Source organism: Zootoca vivipara, chromosome 5, assembly GCF_963506605.1.
Source record: "Zootoca vivipara chromosome 5, rZooViv1.1, whole genome shotgun sequence".
Lineage (NCBI taxonomy): Eukaryota > Metazoa > Chordata > Lepidosauria > Squamata > Lacertidae > Zootoca > Zootoca vivipara.
In genome coordinates, this window is record NC_083280.1 from 91,402,000 (window position 1) to 91,427,663 (window position 25,664).

Here is a 25,664-nt window from a genome sequence, read left to right on the forward strand (position 1 = left end):
TTGGTCTCTAAGGTCCTACTTAGGGACGCAGGTGGCGCTGTGGGTTAAACCACAGAGCCTAGGGCTTGCTGATCAGAAGGTCGGCAGTTCGAATCCCTGCCACAGGGTGAGCTCCCGTTGCTCGGTTCCAGCTCCTGCCAACCCAGCATTTCAAAAGCACGTCAAAGTGCAAGTAGATAAAAAGGTACCGCTACAGCGGGAATGTAAACGGCGTCTCCGTGTGCTGCTCTGGTTCGCCAGAAGTGGCTTTGTCATGCTGGCCACATGACCTATTGCTACCACTCCAAGCAAAAGCACTTAAACTGTGAGTGCTACTGAAAAATAATCATATATCAAGTGTCGACGTTCAATGCCACATAGGCACTGAATATTTGTAGAACTAGAGATTCTGCCGTCTAACAGAAGCTGCAGAAGAGAATTTGGGAGAAGGGGGAAGGGAAGTTTCCAATTATATTTAAGGCAAGGTCAATAAAGCTCAAGGCTCAATATTAGCCATAAAAAAAAAACTAAGCAATATTATTTTCTTGCAGGGAATTCATTCTGAATTCACTCAGCTACAAAATGTTTCCAAAACAGTTGGCACCCTAATGTTAGGTGTTGTTCATACTGGCCCAAGGAGAATGCTTTTCTTTGAATGGAAAATTCTTTTGAACAATGCTGCAAAGGCCTGGAGTTGCAAAATGAAGAAGAGATCCAGTAGTTACATGTAATCATTCCTATCTTATGAAGTTAGTTTGAGCAGCTGACTCCCAGGTTCACAAAAAACAAGAGGGGCAGTGTAAGGGGGCGGAGTTACAGAGAACAGCCCCCCCCATCATAAAGTCCAGCTCCTCAACCAGTCAGAGCTCCAGCAGCGGGTCCAGTGAAGGGCAGGAGGAAGTGAGCAGGTCGGTACAGGGCTCCGGCAGCATCCAAGAGCTGCGACTGCAGCCTAGAGCTCCTATACAGGAAATGGCCAGCGGAGGAGCATCGGACAGACGCCCTTTTCCCCCAATGCCTGATTTGAGGCGTGCCAACTCTCGTAGGAGCAAGGGGTGGCGCTTTAGGGTCCCCAAACTACGTTGCTGGGCGCGTTGGCGGAAAGCGCCATTGCGAGATTCTGATGAAGACTGAACAGTCATGTTTCTCTTATCTCTTGCACTGTATACGTATGCACCAATAAAAGTCTTAAAGACACGACGGTGTAGAGCGTTGTTACTCGAGGGTAGCCACCAGCATCCCGGACAGGCAGTGACTTTGAGAAGGACTGTGTGCAATCTGTGATTTAACAAAACCTTTCCATTCTATTCCAACCAACAACTAATTATGTAACCTGTATAAATAACTCAGATTGTTAACCTTTGGTTTTAGATCATTTATTCTGTCAATATATATTTTTTACGATTTTGCATAGCTTATTCTCCATGATGTCCAACAGAGCAGGCTGCAGAAACATGTCTTTTTATTTGATTATCCAGGATTTGCCCCAACCTTTTAAGATATAGCAGAATGCACTATGAATATATCTTAACAAGCATCTGAGATACAAAATTCAGAACAAGAATTCAAGAATATTAAAAAGCAGCTTCTGAAATAACATTTATAAAAGCAAATTATTTCTTACCCATACTGTTTTTGGCTTTTGTACTATATGTACGCTTCAAAATTTCATGTACCTGCATCAAAACACACAAACATGGTGTAACTAACAGATAACGTCTTTCCAAGAATTAGATGTTCCGCATAAAGCCAGTAAGACATAAAGATGATATTCACCATACCATTTTTTTAAAAAAAAACTATATTTAAATAAAATAGTTTTCTTCATTCAGCATTTCATGTGGTCCTGTGCTATGTCAAACTGCAGGTGAAGGCTCAAGTAATGGGAAGCTCCTACATAGATAACAATAACAGCCCGTGTATATAGCAAACTATCATATCAGAGAGAAGGTTATATTTGAACCCATCTCCTCTTGGCTCTCCCATCGAAGGTTTGATAAGATTAAAACAACGTACAGTATATAAAAATTAAAGAAGATACCCCCCCAACGAAAAATAATAGAAATAAGCAGTGGTTTTTTTTTCTGTTAAAAAATGTTGGGGTACTCTCATTTTGACTCAAGAAAATCACCATTTTATAGTTCAAATCAGGAAAAACAAATACAATAAATGGACAGAAATACAAAGATTCCCAAAATGTTTAGGAGTTTGCGTACCCCCCCCCAAAAGGGCACTGGAAATAATTAGGGTTTGTAGCCCCTGCCTTATTTGAATGCCACCCTTCCCTCACAGATCTCAAACGGTTCACAACATAAAAATACAAGATAAAAGCACAAAATACATGATAAAAACAAGAACCAAAACTCCCACAAACCAATAACTCCTTCCGCCACTTGTAGAGAGCCATGATCATTTGTGTAGATTTTTTAAAATATGTAATTATAAGCAATAACAGTGAACGCCATGAAGCACAGGGGGGGGGATTCCCTCATGGGTCACACCCCCTCAGCTGACTTACTATTCGACTGCGGGTAGCATTGTCAAAAAACGTGTCTTTATCTTGAATGTTGTACCTTGAGAAACAGCGAGAGACAAGATCAGTTAAAACATGTCTTATGCAATTCCCAGAAGAGCAAAAGAAGGCCAGTCCTACACATACTTCCCGGAGAGTAAGGCCCTTAAACTTAGCGGAGCTTACCTCTGAGTAAAACTGTAAAGGACTGTATCAATAAAAGGTGACAGTTTTTGCTTAAAAAGTCTGCTAGCTCGTATGATTCTGTTTGACAAGTTTAACAGGGTAATTTCTAGAAATGCAGAGTTAGGTAAGAAAATAGAGTTTTCCTTCTCTCACAAGGTCCTTGCACACCCCGCTTTCAAAAGAAGGGAACCCTATTTAATAATGTAATTTACAAGTTTAAACCCATGATTTTTTAAAAATTTACCTGGGAAATGTTCCTGGATATTAACTTATCTTTTGCCAAAGTCTGAGAGCAGTGCAAGAACATTAAGAAACAAATTATACAATGCATATTTGAATATAAATAAATCCCCCACGGCTTAGTGGTCACAAAATGTTTGCCTAAACAGAGAAATATTGCATAGGTTTCTGCACCATGGCCTTGGGAAGAACACTAATCAGTGTTGGACCTTGGGCATTTTAAAATTTCAGCGGCGCCCTGTGCAACACCAAAATTCGGCGCCCCCACCCTCTCGCCTCTGTGAAAGTCATTGTTGTGGCGCACCTACAGCACCCATTGCGGGCAAACCGGTTGCGCTCCCCTAAATCCGTCTCCGCAATCATGAATCTCACGAGACACAAAGCTTCAGTTGAGTCCCAGGGCAGGACAATATGGGAGCACTCACTCTGTTTCATTGTTTGCTGTTAAATGTTTTGGATTATCATTGTGTCTTACTTTCATCACCGTATTTGTGTGTTAAGAACCCAAGACCTCCCCCAATGAATCAAGACACAATTGACACGGAATTCAGTTTAAGGTCATTGGCATAAATTTGGGGTACATACAATGCATGCGCTGTACGCAGCGATGCCACACATGCGCTGTACATAGCGGTTTGCCGCCACCAGAGCTCCAGTGCTGTATGAACGGTGCCAGGATCCTCTGTTCGCGGCACTGCCAGCAAACCGCTATGTACGGTGTCGTTACGTACAGCGCATGTGTGCGGCGTGGCACATGCGCTGTACATAGCGGTTTGACACTGGCGGCACTCCAGTGCCGGCTGCTGCCACGAACGGAGGATCCTCCACATGAGGCTGTGGTGGTGCGATGGCTGCTCATGCCACCACCACAGGGCGAGCCCCTGCGGGGTGCCTTCTTGTCACACCCCCAGACATGGCACCCGGGGCACAACCCCCCAACCCCCGTTGTGACGCCACTGGGGTCATGTAGTCCAACCCCCTGCAATGCATTTGCCCAATGTGGGGCTCAAACCCAGACTCTGAGAGTACGAGTCTCGTGCTCTACCTTCTGAGCTGCACAATTTCTTTTTTCTCATTATCTTAAGTCGTATTTGAGGAATAAGAATCTATACATTCAAAACCTAGCTGGTTTTTTTTTTAATTAAAAAAAATACAGCCAAGATAAAATACAGGACTTATTGCCTCTGCAACTTTAAACAAAAATACTTAACAAATATATATGTATGCACACACCTTTACACACACACACACACACACACACACACACACACACACACACACACACAAAAGAAAAATTTGAACAAGTATGAAATCTGAAGCATTAGCATGCTCTGATCTGCACACTAACTTTAGAGAGGATTAGGTCAGTTCACATCAGGATTCACAGAAATCAAATTCTGTAAGCGTCTATTTGCATCATCTGATTTCTGTTGAGCAGAAAGGAAGAGCCTGTCAACTTCCTCCAGCGTCACAGAAAGTAAGGTGCCTCTGTCCTGATCATAGCTGCCAAGTCTCCCGTATTCCCCGGGAAACCCCCGTTTTTCCAGCTGTTCCCAGCCGAAAAACGGATTTTTTTGTTTTTCCCCCGGTTTATTCTGGCGCGGCGGCCATTTTGGAACTGGGCAGAGCATGCTCAGAAGCGACTTTTGATGCTGCTTTGCCCAGTTCCAAAATGGCTGCAGCGTGACTTCTGGTGTGGTGGCCATTTTGGAACAGGGCAGAGCAGCATCAAAAGTAGCTTCTGAGCATGCTCTGCCCAGTTCCAAAATGGTGACAGCGCTACTTCCGGTATGTTACTTCCGGTCCAGTCCCTTATTTCTCAGGCAGGGACTTGGCAGGTATGGTCCTGATGGTATGATCCTCAGTTTGAGACCCCTGACACCATACATGGTAGGTGAGGGCACTCAAAGATGTAACTCTTTCAACTGTTTTCTTAAATAGTACAGTCCCATGAAGACTGTATACGATGGGAAGTTATGTGCAGTCTCAATCACCACAACATTCCTCAATGAATTATATTTCTCAGGGAATTATACTGTGCACCTTGTTAAGTACTCACAAATAGATTTTTTCTCTGGAGAAAGGATAAGATAAATGCTTCATTCTGGTGGTATTTTGCTGTGGCACTTTGGGCTGCAAAGGTTTTGTAAACTTCTGCCATACTTCAGACAACTTATTGACAATTCCCGTTTCTTCTTTTATTTCGTACGTCTGGAGAAACAAAGAGAGCATGCATGAGCAGGTGGCTTCCCAAATAGTAATTTGTTTAGAATAACTGAATGGTATCTTTTCGCCAGCAGTGTTCCCAGAGCCCATATCCAAGAAAAAGTTAGTGAAGCAGCAATATTGAAGGAGAATTACTAAGGATTGTCCCACCACCAGTTTTGGTTCCAGAAAATGAGCTCCTATTTAAAGAAACATGTCACCCCCTGAAGTGGTTGTTTGCAGTGTCTGAATAGAGCAGGCATCCCCAAACTTTGGCCCTCCAGATGTTTTGGACTACAATTCCCATCATCCCTCACCACTTGTCCTCTTAGCTAGGGATCATGGGAGTTGTAGGCCAAAACATCTGGAGGGCCGCAGTTTGGGGATGCCTGGAATAGAGCCTGGGAATATTCTGCTAGCTAGGAATATTTATTTTATTTTATCATTTCACAACATTTATGTCAGGGCCGGCCCACCCATGAGGCAAGGTGAGGCAACTGCCTTGGGCAGTAGGATCCTCAGGGGCAGCAGATGCCAAAGTAGATATGCCCCCCCCCCGGTTCTTGATATAGGTCTTCACTCACCCCTTCTTCGCTGGTGGTGAGGAGGCACCATTTTGTGGTTCGCCTCAGGTGGCAAAATGTTTGGGGTTGCCCCTGATCTATATACTGCTTTTACAAAAAGATTACGTCTCTGCCTTTGGCTCTACTAACGTACAGACATTCGATAGTGCTTCTCTGCCATCATTCATTCAGCTTATCTGCTGCACAGGATAAAGAATTTTTGAATGGGAAGGGATCTATTTTAAGAGGCAGTCTAAAGCAATAGTTCCGCATCAGGGTAGTGTATATACTCTTCCCTCCCCCCCCCTCGGAATAGCAATATATTTGCTGAGGTAGCACAAAGTGAAAAGGAAGGGAGAAGCTTGAATAGCTTCTTTGGGATTTCAAGGCAGTCGTAGTGGAGATAAGTTCTGCAAGAAAGGAAACCTAACAATCAAACAGGAAAAATATCAAGGTATAAACTGTTGGTGGGAGGATGGCCCAAACCAATGGATGCTGCTCCAAACCAAGAGATTACAAGAAAGGAGATTCTGACTAAGCATTGGGTAGAACTGCTGGGGGTAAGAGTTCCTTGACGGTGGAACAAACCACCTCAGATGGTAAAGGTACCCCTGACCGTTAGGTCCAGTAACGGACGACTCTGGGGTTGCGCGCTCATCTCACTCTATAGGCCGAGGGAGCCGGCGTTTGTCTGCAGACAGTTTTTCCGGGTCATGTGGCCAGCATGACTAAGCCGCTTCTGGTGAACCAGAGCAGCGCACAGAAACGCCGTTTACCTTCCCGCCGCAGCGGTATCTATTTATCTACTTGCACTTTGACGTGCTTTCGAACTGCTAGGTGGGCAGGAGCTGGGACTGAACAACGGGAGCTCACCCCATTGCGGGGATTCGAACCGCTGACCTTCCGATCGGCAAACCCAAGAGGCTCTGTGGTTTAGATACCAGTGCCACCTGCATCCCCAACCTCAGATGGTGGACATTTCCTAATAGAGGTTGGGTGGCCATCTGCCCGGGGCTCTTTAGCTGTGATTCCTGCATTGCAGGGGGTTGGACCAGATGATTCTTCACGTCCCTCCCAACACTACAATTCCATTAAACTAACATGTTAAAACATGTGTCATGCCAATTTCCTTATAAAATGTCTATGTTATAAGTGGAGGGAAGCGTAGGTAGGTAGCATAGGTAATCACTGGGGGGGGGGGTCTGATTCTTCCTTGCCATGCTCAGAGATTAGAAATAACCAGCCGTCACTAACTTTCCTCTGTAATGTTCTACAAGTTTCAAAATAATTAAAACAGAACTGAGTACTACTCGGAAAAATGATTCCCCAGATGCTATATGGGGTAGAACTCTGGGGATGGAATCAGAAGCTGCTAGAACGGCTTGAAATCTTCCAAAAATTTTATCTCAGAAGAATTCTAGGCCTCCCTCAGGGTACTCCGGCAGCCTTCTTAAGAATGGAAGTAGGATTACCTTCTGTGTCTGCCAGGGCCCACTTAAGATTTCTGCATTTTTTCATCAACCTCACAGATGCCTCAAACACCTTATTGGCTAAACAAGCCTTTGTATCTTTAAAACATAATACTACTTGGCGTCAAAACCTATTAGATATTGTATCCAGATACAATCTACCCGAGTTTAATACTCTCAAACTGTGGAGCCCTGATAAAGTTCGGGAATGGATCTTTGAAAAAGACGCCTTTTTAGACACCACGAAGATAAAAAATTCTGGGTTTTCCTACTGGTTCCCCCGAGTAAAGGCAGTCAAAATCTGTGCCAACTACCTGGTGGATATCACTGATCCCACCCTTCGGAGAGCTTTCACCATGGCCCGGTTTCAAACATTGCCAACTGCAAAGCTGACCGGTAGATTTACAAAAAATCCCAGCAGAACACCGTTTAGGCCCTTGCTCCATGAAAATTAAAGAGGATCTTATACATTACCTCCTCTATTGCCCCATTTACTCGGGCTTTAGAGACGCGATGCTGCAAACTATACCCAACTCTATAATCAATCCTGAAGATAGAGTAAAAATTTTGTTAGTTGGTGCTAACCCACAAATTACCCATGTGGTAGCGGTCTTTGTGATGAAGGCCATGAAAGCCAGGGAAAGATTTATGGATGATAAAGTAAAGACCCCTTCATCGTCTGTTTAACTCGTTGCTTGTTTTCCTTCTCTTTCTGTTTTGTGGGATGAAGGTTTTGTTGGGATAGTATGTAATGAATTTTAACATTTTAAATTATTGTTGTGTTGATATATGTGTACAGGCATGGTCCTCACAATAAACGGTTTTGTTGTTGTTGTTGTTCTTGAGTACTACTTACCCTTTTAGTGGGCATTTTTATTTTAAGAAACTCCGCTTCTCTGCTAAGTACATTCCATGGTGCATGTATCCGGACAAAACTCAGTCCTTGTGTCTTATTCTGAAAGGTGAAAAGAGGACATATTTTCTTGAAATACAAATTAAATTACAAATTAAATTGGAAGAACTAAAGGCGCAACATACAAAATAATGAGGCACCTGATAAAGAAGGTGCAGATTGTATAAAAGCAATGGCCTTTACCATCTTATTTTCTGACTTCACAACAGAGCACACTTTAATAGTGTTGTTTCAGTGATAACATATTAATTATAGTGGATAAAGCGTTTCAGGGTTAAAGGCACTAAGCATCCTGGGCTCACGTCTCATTCAGCTTGAACTGGAGTGCCTTTGGGTGTCTTGGAAAAGCCATCTTCAACCTCACTTTCCTGCCTGCATATTTAAATCAATATGGCCCGAACCACCAAAAAGGTGGTTGAGATAGTGCATTAAATAAGAGAACTGGTATCTACATTGCATGAAAAAATTTAAAAAATTAAAACCACAATGTATAATTATGGTACAACATATATCCTTCCCATTCTTTCCTTTAAAAATATGTACAAAGCTAGTAACTAGAGCTGAGTATTTTTTTAAAAAATCTTTGGGCAATATAGAAATCAGAGATGCTCTGGCTAATTACTGGGTGGTTTTTTTCCTTCATTTAAGATTAAACCTATCCTTAATTCACACAATAAAATCTGCAAGTCAGGGACCCATATTTTGTTTATGCTATTTCTGTAATGCACCACAAACACTAACTAGATGCTAGACCAACACTTTAAATACAGTGGTACCTCTACTTACAAATTTAATGTGTTCCGAACGCACATTTGTAAGTCGGAAAAAATTGTAAGTCGAATCCCATAGGAATGCATTGGGAGAAAAATTTCGTAAGTAGAAAAAATCCTATCTAAACCGCATCCAAGATGGCGGACGGAGCTCCATTCGTAAGTAGAGTTATTCGTAAGTAGAGTTATTCGTAAGTAGAGGTACCACTGTAGTCCTATTACTGGTATGGAGGGTGGCATGTTGTATCTTGCTAGAAAAATGACACTGAAGAGCTGCTTGAGCAACATAGATCAATCAGGTTATTAATTGTGAAGGAGATGCATGGCAAGGTCCCAACCCCTCCCGGGAAGTGGAATAAAGACACATGAAACAGTATTTTAGGTTAATGGGTGGAAAAGGCCACAACTTTATTGGTTACAGAATGTGAGTGGTATTGGCTTTGGCATTGGAAACCACATGATTATATTGACTCCTACCCGTCTGCAGGAGTCTTGGAAGGATTAACCACCAGTAGGGGGAGCCCTGCTGATGCACACCAACTAGGAATTCCCCCAGGGTCACTGTTAGGGACAGAGACCACGCCCCCCAGATTCCTTTAATGGAATACCCTTGAATTAGGAGGGGTAGGTGATGACCGCTACCTCCCTTCTTCTTCAACCTAATACTCCGATGCCTAACCGCCAAACCTTACAAAGTTGTAACAATTTGCTACGAAGTAGACGGAAAAAAACCAAATGGCCGGTGCCAATTTACCAAGTGGAAAAATTCCTACCAGGCCCCTTGGACAACCAAGGCGACCAACCGAGGTCCATAGCAAGGTCAAGAAATAAAAGAGCTAACTTAAGGGAGGGAGGGAGGGAGAACTGACCAAGCAGGAAGAAAAACAGGGGCCGCAGACAGTTTAAATAGCCCACACCATGCCCCTGGACTGCCCCAAATTGGACGGCCTAAGGATGACGTGGTCGAGGACCATCCAATGGCGCAGGGGTGATCCTGCCCCGTGTGCGTGGGGAGGGCTTGCTCCCAACCCGCAACGACATCTCCCTGGGAACAGGAAATGGCTTTTCCTAAGTTCTCATGCTCTACTATGCACTTTTCTTAAGGCACCCAGCACACTCAGGGTCTCTGTGTAGCTGTTAACTACATTTGAGAGTTAGGTAACACAACTGCTTTGTAATCAAGTGAAACTGTAAATAAAACTGCTCCTCTTCGTTGTGTAAAAATACATCTCCAAAAGATCAAGCCAAGGAAATGGGATTTTCGTTGGGGTTTTTTTTTTTTTTTGCTGATTTATTGCAGTTCTGATGTAAAGCGAGACCAGCTATTGCCCAGAGGTGGTGTCTAGGGTATTGACAGAATCCTTCTGGGTCACTTGGCACTGCCCCTGCTTACACAAATTGCTTCGTCACTAGTCCCAGGGAGCTACCATGTAATTCACAATGTGCATAGAATTAACAAACATCAAGATACAGATTTTCCATAAGTTTGGGTATGGGGATTTGAATCATATAATTCATTTTAACATTAATGGGAATTGCACTGCAAAGCCTGATTCCTGGTCACTGTATTGAAAAGAAATCTCTATGTAGGTGTCCTGACTGGTTGAAAAATGGTGACTAATAGCTTCCAGTAATATAGGAATATTTGAAATTAATGAGGTGTCTTTAGATATTGATAGATGGGAGTCACTAAACTGTACCCTATGGGGAAGGGATAATGCTCTCAAGATGACTATTATTCCCAGATTAATCTACATTTTGAGAGGAATTCAGCATTAGCAATTTTTTGGGGAAAAAAATATTGAGATGTATAAGTATTATTGTGGGAGAAGAGTTAAAAAATTCAGAAGATAACATCATCTTAAGCTATATACCTAATATAAGGGTAAAGGTAAAGGTAAAGATAAAGGACCCCTGGCGGTTAAGTCCAGTCGCGAACGACTGTGGGGTTGCAGCACTAATCTCGCTTTACTGGTTGAGGGAGCCGGCATTTGTCCGCAGACAGTTTTTCTGGGTCATGTGGCCAGCATGACTAAGCCGCTTCTGGTGAAACCAGAGCAGCACATGGAAACACCGTTTACCTTCCCGCTGGAGCGGTACCTTGCAAGCAGTATCTACTTGCACCTTGACGTGCTTTCGAACTGCTAGGTTGACAGAAGCAGGGACCGAGCAACGGGAGCTCACCCTGTCGTGGGGATTCAAACCGCCAACCTTCCGATCAGCAAGCCCTAGGTTCAGTGGTTTAGACCACAGTGCCACCCGCATCCCAGTAAAGTCAAGTCAAGTCAAGTCAAGTCAAGGTAAAGAACCCCTGGACGGTTAAGTTCAGCCAAAGACAACTATGGAGTTGCGGTGCTCATCTTGCTTTCAGGCCAAGGGAACTGGTGTATGTCCACAGACAGCTTTCTGGGTCATGTGGCCAGCATGACTAAACCGCTTCTGCTGCAACAGAACACCATGACAGAACCCAGAGCGGACAGAAACACTGTTTACCTTCCCGCTGCAGTGGTACCTATTTTTCTACTTGCACTGGCATGCTTTCGGACTGCTAGGTTGGCAGGAGCTGGGACAGAGCAACAGGAGCTCACCCCGTTGCGTGGATTCGAACCGCCAACCTTCTGATCGGCAAGCCCCAGAGATTCAGTGGTTTAGACAACAGCGCCACCCTGAAGGACAACATAACTGGCTGGCGCCCTAAACAGGAATACGGCTATAAAGGGGTGAGGGGAGTTTGCAACATTTTACTGTAGGCCCCACTTGTTAAAACACTAAGTATGTTAAATATATTTATAATATTTCCCATATGGATTTTTTTTTGCATGCACAAAAATGGCACAGTGTTTAACTTCAGTTTACTGAATAACATTTGTATTGTTATATTCCCTTGTTGAAAGATGCAGAATTTTATTAATGTGTTCAGAAGAGCTGAAACCCTGCATTTGTTTACTTGGTTAGAAAAAATAGCTGACAAGAAATGATTCTATTGTTGAAAGATGCGGTCAGGCGCGCGGAGGGCAAGCCGTGAAAGATCGGAGCTCTGCGATAGCGGAGCGCAAAAGGGCAAAAGTACCGAAAACGGGGTGGCGTTGGCGTCTAAAAAGCCACCCCAAGGAAGGTGAAAGCACGGGGCTCTTCACCAAAAAGACAAAAAAGCGGCGGGGAACGGCGGAACTCTGCACCGGCACAGCGAGTGGAGGTTGCGGAGAGGAGTCGACGCAAAACTGTTTCAGGGTACGTTTTGCCGCGACGCCCGGGAACTTGCCCAAGCTAGCGCCTGAGACCCTTTGATGAAGGGTTTTTAAATAAAGAAGCACCCCCCCTGTGAAAAGCGGGAGGATTGGCGTATTAAAGTGCGGAGAACGCAGGGGGTGAAGCCGATCAAAGCAGCCTTTACATATCGAGAGAGAGACTGCTTTAAAAGAACGCTTGTGTGGGGGAAGAGAAGAACACAGAGCGCATTTTACCAAAGCCTAGAAAGAGCTGTGAAAGAACGATTGGCTGTTTAAACAAAAGGGAAGAGGGACGTGATAAGCACCAAAATGGAGGATACACTGTAACAGATATTTGGAAACTCTGTTTCCGTCGTCTTCACGGAAGTGGAGAGGTTGAGGACAGACTGTATGAAAGTGGAGGAGTGGTGACACCTTGTGGATAAGCAAATAAATAACAGCCAACTGATCTATGTCAACCTTAACAGTGTCTGGACCTTGATAGTGCCTGGTTTGTGTGATTTTTACTTCTATTTCTACTCTGTCTCTATTAAGTGCCACTTAATCGTGCTTCTGCCATGGACATTGTATTAATGAGGTGCTAGTTGCCCCGATAAGGGAACTCTCAAATTAAAGACAGAGCGCTGCTTAATAGGTAAAGACAAATCCCTTCTTTGTGGCTGCTGTTCTTTTTAGGTGATTGTCGCTGAATAAATTAATTGAGCGTCATGGGCTCCAGAAGAGGAGCCGGTACAACGACAGCGAGAAGACAGTCATCAGCTAACGACGGTGATGCTTTGGTGGACATCAGAGACTTGATAACTGAAATGAATAGAACGGTAAATGAAAGGTTTGATTCTCTGGAAGAAAAACTGGAAACCAACTCCAAAGCCATCTTAGAAATGACGGGTCAGATTAAAGATCTCTATGGCAGGAACAAAGAAATGGACAAATCAATAAAAGATCTGAATGGTAAAGTCAACAAGCATGAGGATAATATCAACAGACTGATAACTGAAAGCAAGGAAATCAAAAGGACACAGGAACAAGAAGAAAAGAAGAAAGAGGATATTAGGAAAATGCAAGAGGACTTGGCGGATCAAATTGCGTTATTAGAGATGAGGCAGAAATCGCTGATTTTGAGGCTAAGAGGCGTGCCGGAGAGGGCCAATGAGAGAATAGAGGAAAAGATAATAAAGGAACTGGCGATATGGATGGAGGTTCGAGAAGAGGATTTGACATTGGATATTGACAAAGTTTATAGGATAAGAGGAGACAAGTCCAAAAAATATAAAGGACCAGGAGACTGCTTGATACACTTGAATTCTAGCTTCCTGAAGGATAAAATACTGCAGAGGAAGAAGCAGGAGAGTCTGATAATCGACGGTAAAACCATCGCCATCTTTAAAATAATTCCAAAGAGATTTCTGATAAAAAGACAGAATTATAAGAACTTAGCAACTGCTCTAACGCAAAAGAATATTTGGTTTGTTTGGGAGTTCCCGGAGGGACTTACGTTTACTTTTAAAGAGAGAAAAAAGACGATCAAGACGGTGGAAGAAGCGGAGAGGTTCTACGAGGGCTTCAAGACCGAACAGGAGTTGGAGGGAGGGGGGGGAGCGGATTGTGGATAAAGATTTGAAAACTTTTCTTTACTAGGGAGAATTTCTTCTCTTTTTCTCCTTTTTTTTTTCTAAGGGAAAGGGGGAGAATTTTTCCTTTTTGTATTCTGTTTCCCCTCCCTTTCTTCTTCTCTTTCTTTTCGATTTATGAAATTGATTGGACATATAAAGGCGTATTCCCTTTCTTCTTCTTCCTACCTTCCTGCTTACCTCTATTCTTTAAACAGTAGAAATAACCCTAAGTATAGCCAAAAGTTTAAAATTTTAATTTGAAATTGGATAATTGTTTTTGGTTTGCAATAAAGAAATGGATTTAAATGTTATATCGTGGAACATCAATGGGATGAATTGTAAAATCAAAAGAAATAGAATTGAACATATCTTAAGAAAAAGTAAGTGGGATATAATCTGCTTACAAGAAACCCATATAGCTATGAAACATGTAAGAGTATTAAGAAATAAGAGGCTGGGATTGGAATTTACCTCGTTAGACAAAAAGAAGAAAAGGGGCGTAGTTATATATGTGAAAGAGTGTTTAAAGGCGGAAAAGGTATTCCAGGATGAAGAGGGGAGAATTGTGGGGGTAAGGGTACACACACCGAGAGGGGAAGTGATGGTTGTAAACTTGTACGCACCAAATGGATGTAAGATAAACTTTTTCAAGAAAGTTGAAAGATTATTAAATGAATTCATAAAAGAAGAAGAGGTTATAATGGCAGGAGATTATAATGGGGTGGTTCTGACAAAGATGGATAGGACGAGTGAGTCTAAAAAGGGGGGAGGGAGGTTACCAGGAATTTTTTTCCAGATAATGAATAATTATGAATTGAAAGATGCATGGAGAACGCAGAACCCACAGGAAAAGGAATACTCCTACTATTCAGGGGCAGCGAAATCTGCCTCAAGGATAGACATGATATGGATGTCAACAGGATTAATACCATATGTGAATAAGTGTGATATCATGGCTAAATCCATATCGGATCATAATCCGATTATGATAAGATTAAAAGAAAGGAAGGCTAATATTAAAAGATGGTGAATGGATGATAGAATCTTAGAAGATGAGACTTTTGTAATAAAGATGAGGGAGCTAATAAAAGAATTTTTTAGAATTAATATGTCAAATGAGGTAGAATTACCAACAGTATGGGATGCCAGTAAGGCTTACTTCAGGGGTATTTATATTCAGCAGAAAGGTAGGATGAAGAGGGAAAAAGCTGAAAAAATGGAGAATATAAAGAGAGAAATAAAGTTAAAAGAGATAGAATTGGGGAAAAAACCTAAAGATAGTAATTTGGCAACAGAAATCAGAATTTTACGAAACAATCTTATACAATTGACAGATGAAGAAATAGAAAATAGAATTAAATGGGCTAAACAAAGAGTATTCGAATATGGGGGGAAAACGGGGAGATTATTGGCGTGGCAACTTAAGAAAAGACAGAGCGAACGGTTAATAACGGCAATTAAGGAAGGAGAAAAAAGATGGACCAAAATGGAAGATATCGAAAGGTGTTTTGTGAAATATTACAAAAAATTGTATAGAGGAAAAGATTTGAATAAAGGTAGGTTAGAAGAATATTTTAATAATCATAAAGGAATCGGTATGAAACAGGAAGAAAAAGAATTATTAAATAAACCGGTGTCAAGGCAAGAGATAGAAGAGGTGGTAGACAAAATTAAATTAGGAAAATCCCCAGGAACAGACGGTCTCTCAGGTAAACATTATAAGATATTCAAGAATGATTTAGTTGAGGTTTACCAAAGAATAACAAATGAAATTTTAGGAAGAGGGGTGATACCAAAGTCTTGGCAGGAGACATACATAACATTAATACCAAAAGAAAAAGGCGGGAAAGAAGAGATGGGGAATTTCAGACCGATTTCCCTGTTGAATATTGACTATAAAATATTCGCAGAGATACTGGCAAGCAGAATCAAAGGGATACTAAATAGAGTAATAGGAGGTGAACAGCAGGGATTCTTACCTAAAAGGAAAATGAATAGTAATATAAGAATTGTTTTGGATCTATTAGAGTATGCCGACTGGAACCCAGGTAAAAAGATAGCATTTATATTTTTAGATGCTGAGAAAGCATTCGATAATCTAAATTGGGAATTTATGAAAGAGGCTTTGGAAAAATTAGGGGTAGGGAATAAATTTATGAAGGGAATTAATGCAATTTATAATAAACAGGTGGCAAGGCTAATAATCAATGGAAGGATAACTGAAGAATTTGAGGTAACTAAAGGGACGCGTCAAGGATGCCCGCTGTCCCCATTATTGTTTATTTGGTCTCTAGAATTCATGATTCGAGATATCAGGGAGGATAAAGAATTTAAAGGGATTAGAGTGGGAGGAAGCGAGTATAAAATCAGAGCTTTTGCTGACGATTTGGTAGTTATGATGGAAGATCCGATAGAGACAATAAAAAATTTGGATAAGAAATTGGCGGTGTATGGGGAATTGGCAGGATTTAAAACAAATGGAGGGAAAACTAAAATAATGACAAAAAATATGAGGAGGACAGATATAGAGGATTTAAGCCAAATAAAGGATTGGGAAGTGACGAATAAAACAAAATATCTAGGGGTAATATTAACACCAAATAATATAAATTTATTCGAGGATAATTATGCCAAAATATGGATCAAAATTAGAGAAGATTTGGAAAGGTGGACCGGGCTTAATTTGACGTTAGCAAGTAGAATTTCGGCGATTAAAATGATGGTCTTGCCTAAAATGCTTTTTCTATTTCAAATGTTGCCCATAAAAATTAAAAAAGAGACGTTTGAGAGGTGGAAAAAAGACCTTAGTAAGTTTATTTGGCAAAAAAAGAAAGCGAGGGTTCAGTTTAGATTGTTGACGGATGCTAAAGAGAGAGGAGGGTGGGGGGTCCCTGATTTAAAGCTGTATCATGCGGCAGCCTGCTTATGTTGGATGAAAGAATGGTTCACTCTAGAAGACAGAGATTTATTGAGACTAGAAGGATTCAGGAATTGTGGAGGATGGCATGCATACCTGTTGAAAGAAAGAAAGGGGGATTATAATCTATTTACAAATCATATAATTAAAAAATCACTGTTATATATATGGGAAGAATATAAGAATCTATTAGAACCCAAAACCCCATGGTGGGCATCACCTTTCGAAATGGTGGCAATGGATAGTAATCCGAAGGGAGGGAAGTGGCAGACGTATAAAGATCTTGTGGAAAAAGTAGATGGTGAATATAGATTAAAATCATATCAACAGGTTGAGTGCTTCTGTCAAAGTTGGTTTCAATATTGTCAAGTACAAAGTGCATTTAATAAACATAAAATGATAGGTTTTTTGGAGAACAAATCAAAGTTACAAGATCTATTAATTGATAACCCAAAAAAACCATTGGCAAGAATATATAAATTTTTGCTAGAATGGGAGATGAAGGACGAGGCGGTGAAGCATGTGATGATTAAATGGGCACAGGATGTGGGAAGAACAATATATAGTGAACAGTGGGAAAGGCTATGGAGAATTGACATTAACTTCACAGCCTGCATGGGAATCAGGGAAAACATCTGGAAAATAATCTATAGGTGGCATCTAACACCTGGAAAGTTAGCAAAAATATATAAAAACGATGCCGATAAATGCTGGAAGTGCAAGGAAATTAAAGGGGATTATTTCCACTGTTGGTGGGGTTGTAAAAAAATAAATAAATTTTGGACAGAAGTTTATGAGAATGTTAAAAAAATATTAAAATGGACATTAGAGAAAAAACCCGAGATCTTATTGTTAAGCCTGATCCCGGAGGACGTGCCTGCAGATAGAAAGAACATCTTGCTTTACGCCTGTGCCGCGGCCAGATTATTAATAGCACAAAATTGGAAGGGAGAGAAAGTACCGACTATTCAGGATTGGCGCATTAAATTAGTGGAATTTATGAATTTAGCCAAATTAACCGCGATAATTAGGAAAGTCCCCAAACAGAAATGGATAAAAGAATGGAAGTACGTAGAGGATTACTTGAGAGCTGAAGGTATTAGTGCTAGATGGGTAATTTGCTTTGAATAAATTCACACAAGGTTATGGGAATTGTAAGAATGGGTGAAGAAAATGAGATAAATGTAAATGATGTGTTTTATAAAGGAAAGCATAGTAACGTTCAGTATAATAGGAAACCGATATGTAAATGCTGGGAAGTTTATTTTTTGTATTTTCCTTTTTTTTCTTTTTCTTTTTTTTTCATTTTTTTCATTTTTTTTTCCTAAATTTTTTTTTCTCTTCCTTTCTTAATAAGTTTCTAATAAGCTTTGGTTTTTTTTTTGTACAATTCTGATTTATGTTTGTATTAATGTATTTATTTGTGTTGATTCATGTTATGTTATGTTGTGTTGAATTATTTGGATTTTATTGTTAATATGTGTAATATTTAATAAAGTATTTTAAACCTCAACAAAAAAAAAAAAAGAAAGATGCAGAAATATATAATCTTTCAGCATGGATTACCCATTCTGGTTCAACCCCATTAAAACAGTTTTCCACAAGGGCTGAACATTCAGAGATGAAATAATAGCTTGGGGAAAATGCTTCTTATATTAACAATCAGACTGGGCTCATCATGCCCCCGCGGATATTAATTCATGATCTCTTGAAGTATATGGTACCTACCTGTTAGTGGCTGCTAAGGCATTTTAGTTGTTGAAATAACAGTTTCCTTGAGTCATTTTCTGATGGGGTCAGTTTAGATTTCTCCATTGACTAATAATGTTTATGTTGTTACATTAAAATATAAGCAAAAGAATATTTTATCAACATTTTTTCCTGGCTCCATTTCTATGATCAGGTTCACATGAAACACTGAGCCAAATCATAAAAAGGTAAAGGTAAAGGGACCCCTGACCATTAGGTCCAGTCATGACCGACTCTGGGGTTGCGCGCTCATCTCGCATTATTGGCCGAGGGAGCTGACGTACAGCTTCCAGGTCATGTGGCCAGCATGACAAAGCCGCTTCTGGCAAAGCAGACCAGCACATGGAAACGCCGTTTACCTTCCCGCTGTAGCGGTTCCTATTTATCTACTTGCATTTTGACGTGCTTTCGAACTGCTAGGTTGGCAGGAGCTGGGACCAAGCAACGGGAGCTCACCCCATCACAGGGATTCGAACCGTCGGCCTTCTGATCGGCAAGCCCTAGGCTCAGTGGTTTAACCACAGCGCCACCTGGGTCCCTGAGCCAAATCATGGCTTTCTGCAAATGCAAGGGTTCCTGAAAAGGAGATAGAAGCCATTTTGCTCCTTCCCCACTTCTCCCGCTACTTGGAGCTAAGCCATAGCCCAGGCATCCCCAAACTTCGGCCCTCCAGATGTTTTGGACTACAATTCCCACCATCATTGACCACTGGTCCTGTTAGCTAGGGATCATGGGAGTCGTAGGCCAAAACATCTGGTGGGCCGCTGTTTGGGGATGCCTGCCATAGCCTGTTGCAGAATCGTAGAAATTTGGGGTTGGAAGGGACCTCAAGGATCATTTAGTTTGCGATCATAGGAATCCCTGACAGATGGCCTCTGTTTAAAAACCTCCAGAGAAGGAACTTGAAGCCATTGGTTTGGGTCAAAGAATTATAGAATTCTAGGGTTGGAAGGGACTCCAAGAATAATCTAGTCCAGGCTTCCTCAAACTCGGACCTCCAGATGTTTTTGGCCTAAAACTCCCATGATCTCTAGCTAGCAGGACCAGTGGTCAGGGATTATGTGAATTGTAGTCTCAAAACATCTGGAGGGCCGAGTTTGAGGAGGCCTGATAGTACAACCCCCTGCAATGCAGGAATTCTGCCCACAGCCATCCCTGGGTGGGCTCAAACCACCAACCTTCTGGTTAACAGCCAGACACACTGACCCATTGCACCACAGCAGGTCCTACCCTCCAGAGCTCCATCTTTCCAGGCTAAACATACCTAACTTGCTCAACATTTTCTCATCAGGTTTGGATTCCAGACCCTTGATCATCTTGGCGACCCTTCTCTGCAAGATGAGGGACCTTCACCCCAACAGCTGGGATTGAGCTCTCCTCCCCCCTCCACTCCATTCCACAGCAGGGTTATGAGTTTTGAAACAATCAAACCTCAAAGCAAGCTGAGTGAGTCCTGTTCTCTCATTTGCAATGATCTATACCAGGGGTTCCCAACAAAATTTTCTCGAGGACCCCTCATCGAGCCGCTATTGTGACAAGGACCCCTATTAATTCCTAATCCTAAAATTAAAAAGTGAGAGCCAAATTAAGAGTCTTTTTATATTTTATATTTATACGTTTTTTACAGTTACGATTTAGGTTCAATGGACACTGACAAGATCGGTTCAAGAGTCACTGACTTACTTGCTTGAACATCAAATGCATTATCTTCCTCTTCATCTGTAGGCCTTTGTCGTTTTAACGAACCACTTTTTAACCAACGGTCCATTTTTAACTACGCGAACTGTAGCTTCCGCGAAAAACAACGCTTTGTTGACAAACACTACTGTTTTGCAAAGAGGCAGCGTGCGCCAGGGAGGAGGGAGGGGAATGGAGAAGACAGGGTACCTGAGCAATAGCGCACAAATGAAGCCGACGCGCGCAAAGCATCTTGGGGAGGTGAGCGTTAGTAGAATGCGCGCGCTGCCTCTTTGCAAAACAGTAGTGTTTGTAAAGCGCCACCTAACGGCATACAGCAGAACTACTGCCTCTATCTAATTCTAGTTTTGCGCTAGACTCTGCTCATGCAGGAAGCGGCCAAAACAAAAAATCTGTTATCATACGAAATATATTTAATATATTTTTTATTCTAATAGCATCTTGCGGACCCCTCTGGCATAGCTCGCGGACCCCTGGGGGTCCCCGGACCACCTGTTGGGAACCACTGATCTATACGCTGATTGGGCTTTCATGCAAGTGTTGGTGATATTTAGTGGCAGCAGCGAAAAGGTAACAAATCACAGCTAGCAACTTTTTGAACCAGACCATTACAATTGTGCAATGCATTTCATTGTCAGCTCTGAATACTGAAATATGTATTCCCAAGAACTCTTGGGAATCACTTATTGAAGTGATGACAGTAGCCATTAACAGGTATTTTTATGTTCCAAACCCTGTCTCCTACCTATATAGCTCTCCTCCCCATTGCATGACATGATCGCAAGTGCTGAGGGTGCAGAAAAGTTAATAATGCTTAATGGCACTAGGAGCAGCTTTATAAAGAAAACTGAGGTCATGGTGAATTATACAAGTTTTATTTAGTCTTCTTAACATCATGTTTTTCATTTATTTCTCATACAAAGGGGAAACATGTAGGCTTTTTTCCACTGAGGAGAAGATGGAAATTCAAAGAGCTGACAGTTTATGTTTTCATTTAAAAACTCAAGTTTCTTGAGATGTATCCTGGGGCTCTCAAGTTAAATCAAGTATGAGACGATGTGTGCAGAACTAGATATACACACGATGGAATATTGGGTGTGGACTAGCACTATAAAATACTGGTTGCGTTGCCATTTTCGTTGCCAACCTTCGAGTCTGCTTCTTGACTTACTTAAGGACTCTTACGAATCCAGATGGCTCCAACTCTTACATAGCAAAATCAGATCTATCAGAACACTTTCTACTGAGTTGTCCCTTTTATAATGATTTAAGGCAATATCTTATAGACCCGTATTTATCTCAATTTAGTTCCCGACCAAGAGAACGGCAGGCAGCATATTTGCTCAACAAGCCCACTGGGAAAATAACCTTCTCAGTGGCTAAATTCCTCTTCCTGGCGCTCAAGTGTCGGAAACGTATAATCGAATGTCTTGATGTGGGTTATCTGTAGGAGGTTTAGTAGCGCGGTCATACCCCATTTATGTATCCCTCTGATGCCTTCAGTTTTATATTTTTATGTATCCCTCTGATGCCTTCAGTTTTATATGTTTATCTTTGTATTGAGAAATGTTTTTTGTTTCTGACTATCGGTCAAATAAAGTATATTGATTGATTGATTGATTGATTGATCTATCAGTATTGACCTGGAACTCTTGTATAATTCAAGTGAGCAATATATTTATCGCAATATTCAAACCAGATTAAGGGACATTGAAAAACAAAACACTGAGTCAGCTGTAAATAAAATTTGCTTCCCCAAATTCTATGGTTTAAATGCAACAGATAACAGGGGCACTTATATCTCAAAATTAATAATTCCAGTCCAATGCAGGGCATTTATGTTAACCCGGCTGAATGTTTCCCCCTCAGCTTTGGTCAAGGGCAGATATTTAAACATTCCCAGGTATGATAGACATTGTGGATGTTCTTTGAATGCCCCGGACACCGTAGAACATATTCTTTTCTACTGTCCATTGTACAACCAACTACGCAAACGCATGCTATCCCCTTTTATGGCTAGTCTAACACCACAGCACCTGAAAATATCAGATTCTATCTGTCTGACATTAACCCAGAAGTAACTGCAAGGGTGGCTGAGAATCCCAATGAAAAACTATATTTCACATGGTTGTTTGTTTGTTAAGGGATTGGTTACAGGTGTGAGCGGTTGGCAGCGAGTGCGGGCTCGTGTGGCGGATAGGTTCTGGTTCAGGTGATAGGGATGGGGGAACGCTCTCGCCATCCCTATGTGAAGGGTATTCCGTTAAAGGAATCCAGGGACTCCATGGTTTGGTCAACCCTGCGAGGGGTTGTGCCCATGCCTGAGTCCAGGGGGACATCTGGGTGGTGGACATAGCCTGTTCCCAGCTTTCCACCTATCCAGGTGTTCATCCTTGGCTGACCTAGGCTGGTGCCCTGGGTCAGCGCTACCTGCAACGGTGCAGGGAGCTAGTCAAACCAGAGCCTATGCAACCACTCACTTACTGTAATCAATAAAGTTGTGGCCTAAATTCTGCCACAAAAAACAAACCAAAATTTGAGTCTTGTCTGTATTTATTTAAGGGGGATGTTAAAAGGTCTGAACACGCAAATTGTTTTATTGTTTAAATTTCCATCTTATATGTTTTGCAATAAGCTTTCTGTTCACTTCTTCAGTTGTTTATCCTATTTTTTTTTAAAAGCATTCCCTATTTTCTGCAGAATAAGAAGCCAACCAGTTTGTTGGATATCTCTTCTAAAATACATGCCACTTTTTTTTTTACTTAATAAGATGTAGAAGTGGGTCTCCTTCAACTGTATTCTGTGTGAAGAGCAAGCTGGTTTTTAGAAATTTCTCTTCCTCCAAGGATCATTGCTATGGTTTGTCCCACCTTATTGGGAAAACTGACTCCTTGGAATTACCGATAATTACCTTGGCTTCACATAGAATTGCTTTTACAGTCGTACCTCGGGTTACGAACACCTTGGGTTACGAACAACTCGGGTTGCGAACTGCGCAAACCCGGAAGTATTTTATGTCGCACGCACGTTCTGCACGTGCGCAGAAGCGGCGCGTGCTTTTGTGCATGTGCAAAGCGCAAAAATAGTGCTTTGCGCATGTGCAAAATGGCGGATTCTGGTTACGAACTTTTCGGGTTATGAACTGCGACCCGGAACGGATTGCGTTCGTAACCCAAGGTACCACTGTACAGAATTGTGTTCTGTCCTCTAACTTTATGGATGAGTTATAAGAAATTGGAGGTTCATGACATACTCAGTATCTTTAATATAAAGATCCTTATGAAAAATATATGTCTGAGTTCAGTGGAAGGATTGTTTCATCAAGTGAGTTTGTGTGCTTTCTGTTGCTGGACAAAGAAAATTATGTCAGCTTGCACATTTCTCCATTTGCATTGGCTGCCAGGAAATTTGGGGCTGAACCCTCAAAGTATTTTTTGTTTGTTATGGCTTAAAGCTAAACAAATAATATTGTTGCTGCTACTACTTCTAGCTAGTATTAATCCACACAGTTATGGCCAAGATGACTTTTCCTTCTTCAAAGAGAAAGTAAACTTGACAGATCCTTTGAACAATTACAGTCAAGTTAGACTTGTCAGCAGCACCAAAAAAGTCAATAAAAAGCAGCTAGGGCTAATGATACAACTGAGAATTGATGAATGGATCAACTTTAAAAATAGTCAAATAGTCAGGATTTGAGTAATACACTTACAATGGACAAATAGAAATAGAAAATAGAAATATAAAGTAAAAATATACATAAGGTATATAAAAGTATAAGCAGAAATTATTATTATTATTATTATTATTATTATTATTATTATACCCCGCCTTCCCAGACCAAGACCAGGCGCAGGGTGGCTAATACCAAATATAAAATACAGTAAAAACATTTTTTTAAAAATAAAAATGTTATAAACCAGGGAAGGAAGTTGGGGGAAGTCATGCAGTGGCGGGGTGTTAATTGAAATTGTAAAAGGCAATTTGAACATTTGATTATGTTAAAATTTCTGCAATAAAATTATATATTTTTAAAAAAAACATAATAATAAAAATAGTAAAGGAAAGTACTAACTCTCGGCCCTCGTCATTCCCCACCTTCCTGCCACTGCCACCACTTCCTAGGATGACTTCTTTTCAAGACACCACAAAACAGACAAATGACAATATCCCTGGGAGCATACAAATAGAGACTTGATGGAGGGCAGCGGTTAAAGGTAGCAGACCTGCAAAGAGTGAAATCTTCAACACAGAAAAATTGATGTCTTCCCAAACAGCAAGATCGGGCAGAGCTGCCATGTATTTTATGACATGCAAATGACAAGAGATTAAGCTTGTGCAAAGATGCTGTTAAGGTGCTACACCCAATATGCCAGCAAGTTTGGAAAACTCAGCAATGGCCAGAGGATTGGAGAAGATCAGTCTACATCCTAATTCCAAAGAAGGGCAGTGCCAAATTAATACCGCACAATTGCGCTCATTTCACACGCTAGCAAGGTTATGCTAAAAATTCTACAAGGCAGGCTTAGGCAGTATGTGGACCAAGAACTCCCAGAAGTGCAAGCTGGATTTCGAAAGGGCAGAGGAACCAGAGACCAAATAGCAAACATGCGCTGGATTATGGAGAAAGCTAGAGAGTTCCAAAAAAACGTCTACTTCTGCTTCATTGACTATGCAAAAGCCTTTGACTGTGTCGACCACAGCAAACTATGGCAAGTTCTTAAAGAAATGGGAGTGCCTGATCACCTCATCTGTCTCCTGAGAAATCTCTATGTGGGACAAGAAGCTACAGTTAGAACTGGATATGGAACAACTGATTGGTTCAAAATTGGGAAAGGAGTACGACAAGGTTCTATATTGTCTCCCTGCTTATTTAACTTATATGCAGAATTCATCATGCGAAAGGCTGGACTAGATGAATCCCAAACAGGAATTAAGATTGCCGGAAGAAATATCAACAACCTCAGATATGCAGATGACACAACCTTGATGGCAGAAAGTGAGGAGGAATTAAAGAACCTTTTAATGAGGGTGAAAGAGCAGAGCGCAAAATATGGTCTGAAGCTCAACATCAAAAAAACCAAGATCATGGCCACTGGTCCCATCACCTCCTGGCAAATAGAAGGGGAAGAAATAGAGGCAGTGAGAGATTTTACTTTCTTGGGCACCTTGATCACTGCAGATGGTGACAGCAGTCACGAAATTAAAAGACGCCTGCTTCTTGGGAGAAAAGCAATGACAAACCTAGACAGCATCTTAAAAAGCAGAGACATCACCTTGCCTACAAAGGTCCGTATAGTTAAAGCTATGGTTTTCCAAGTAATGATGTATGGAAGTGAGAGCTGGACCATAAAGAAGGCTGATCGCCGAAGAATTGATGCTTTTGAATTATGGTGCTGGAGGAGACTCTTGAGAGTCCCATGGACTGCAAGAAGATCAAACCTATCCATTCTTAAGGAAATCAGCCCTGAGTGCTCCCTGGAAGGACAGATCGTGAAGCTGAGGCTCCAATACTTTGGCCACCTCATGAGAAGAGAAGAATCTTTGGGAAAGACCTTGATGTTGGGAAAGATGGAGGGCACTAGGAGAAGGGGACGACAGAGGACGAGATGGTTGGACAGTG

The 25,664-nt window shown here is 41.5% G+C and overlaps 1 protein-coding gene across 1 annotated transcript in view; it reads right to left on the reverse strand.

The window, feature by feature from the left end:
• ANO2 (anoctamin 2) overlaps positions 1-25,664 on the reverse strand; it is a 137,851-nt gene that overhangs the window by 97,442 nt on the left and 14,745 nt on the right. The window contains exons 2-5 of the mRNA XM_060275139.1: positions 8,011-8,109; positions 4,977-5,128; positions 2,498-2,552; positions 1,604-1,655 (exon numbers count right to left, since the gene is read on the reverse strand). Coding sequence (XP_060131122.1) covers positions 1,604-1,655; positions 2,498-2,552; positions 4,977-5,128; positions 8,011-8,109 — 358 coding nt within the window. The remainder of the gene's footprint in view (positions 1-1,603; positions 1,656-2,497; positions 2,553-4,976; positions 5,129-8,010; positions 8,110-25,664) is intronic.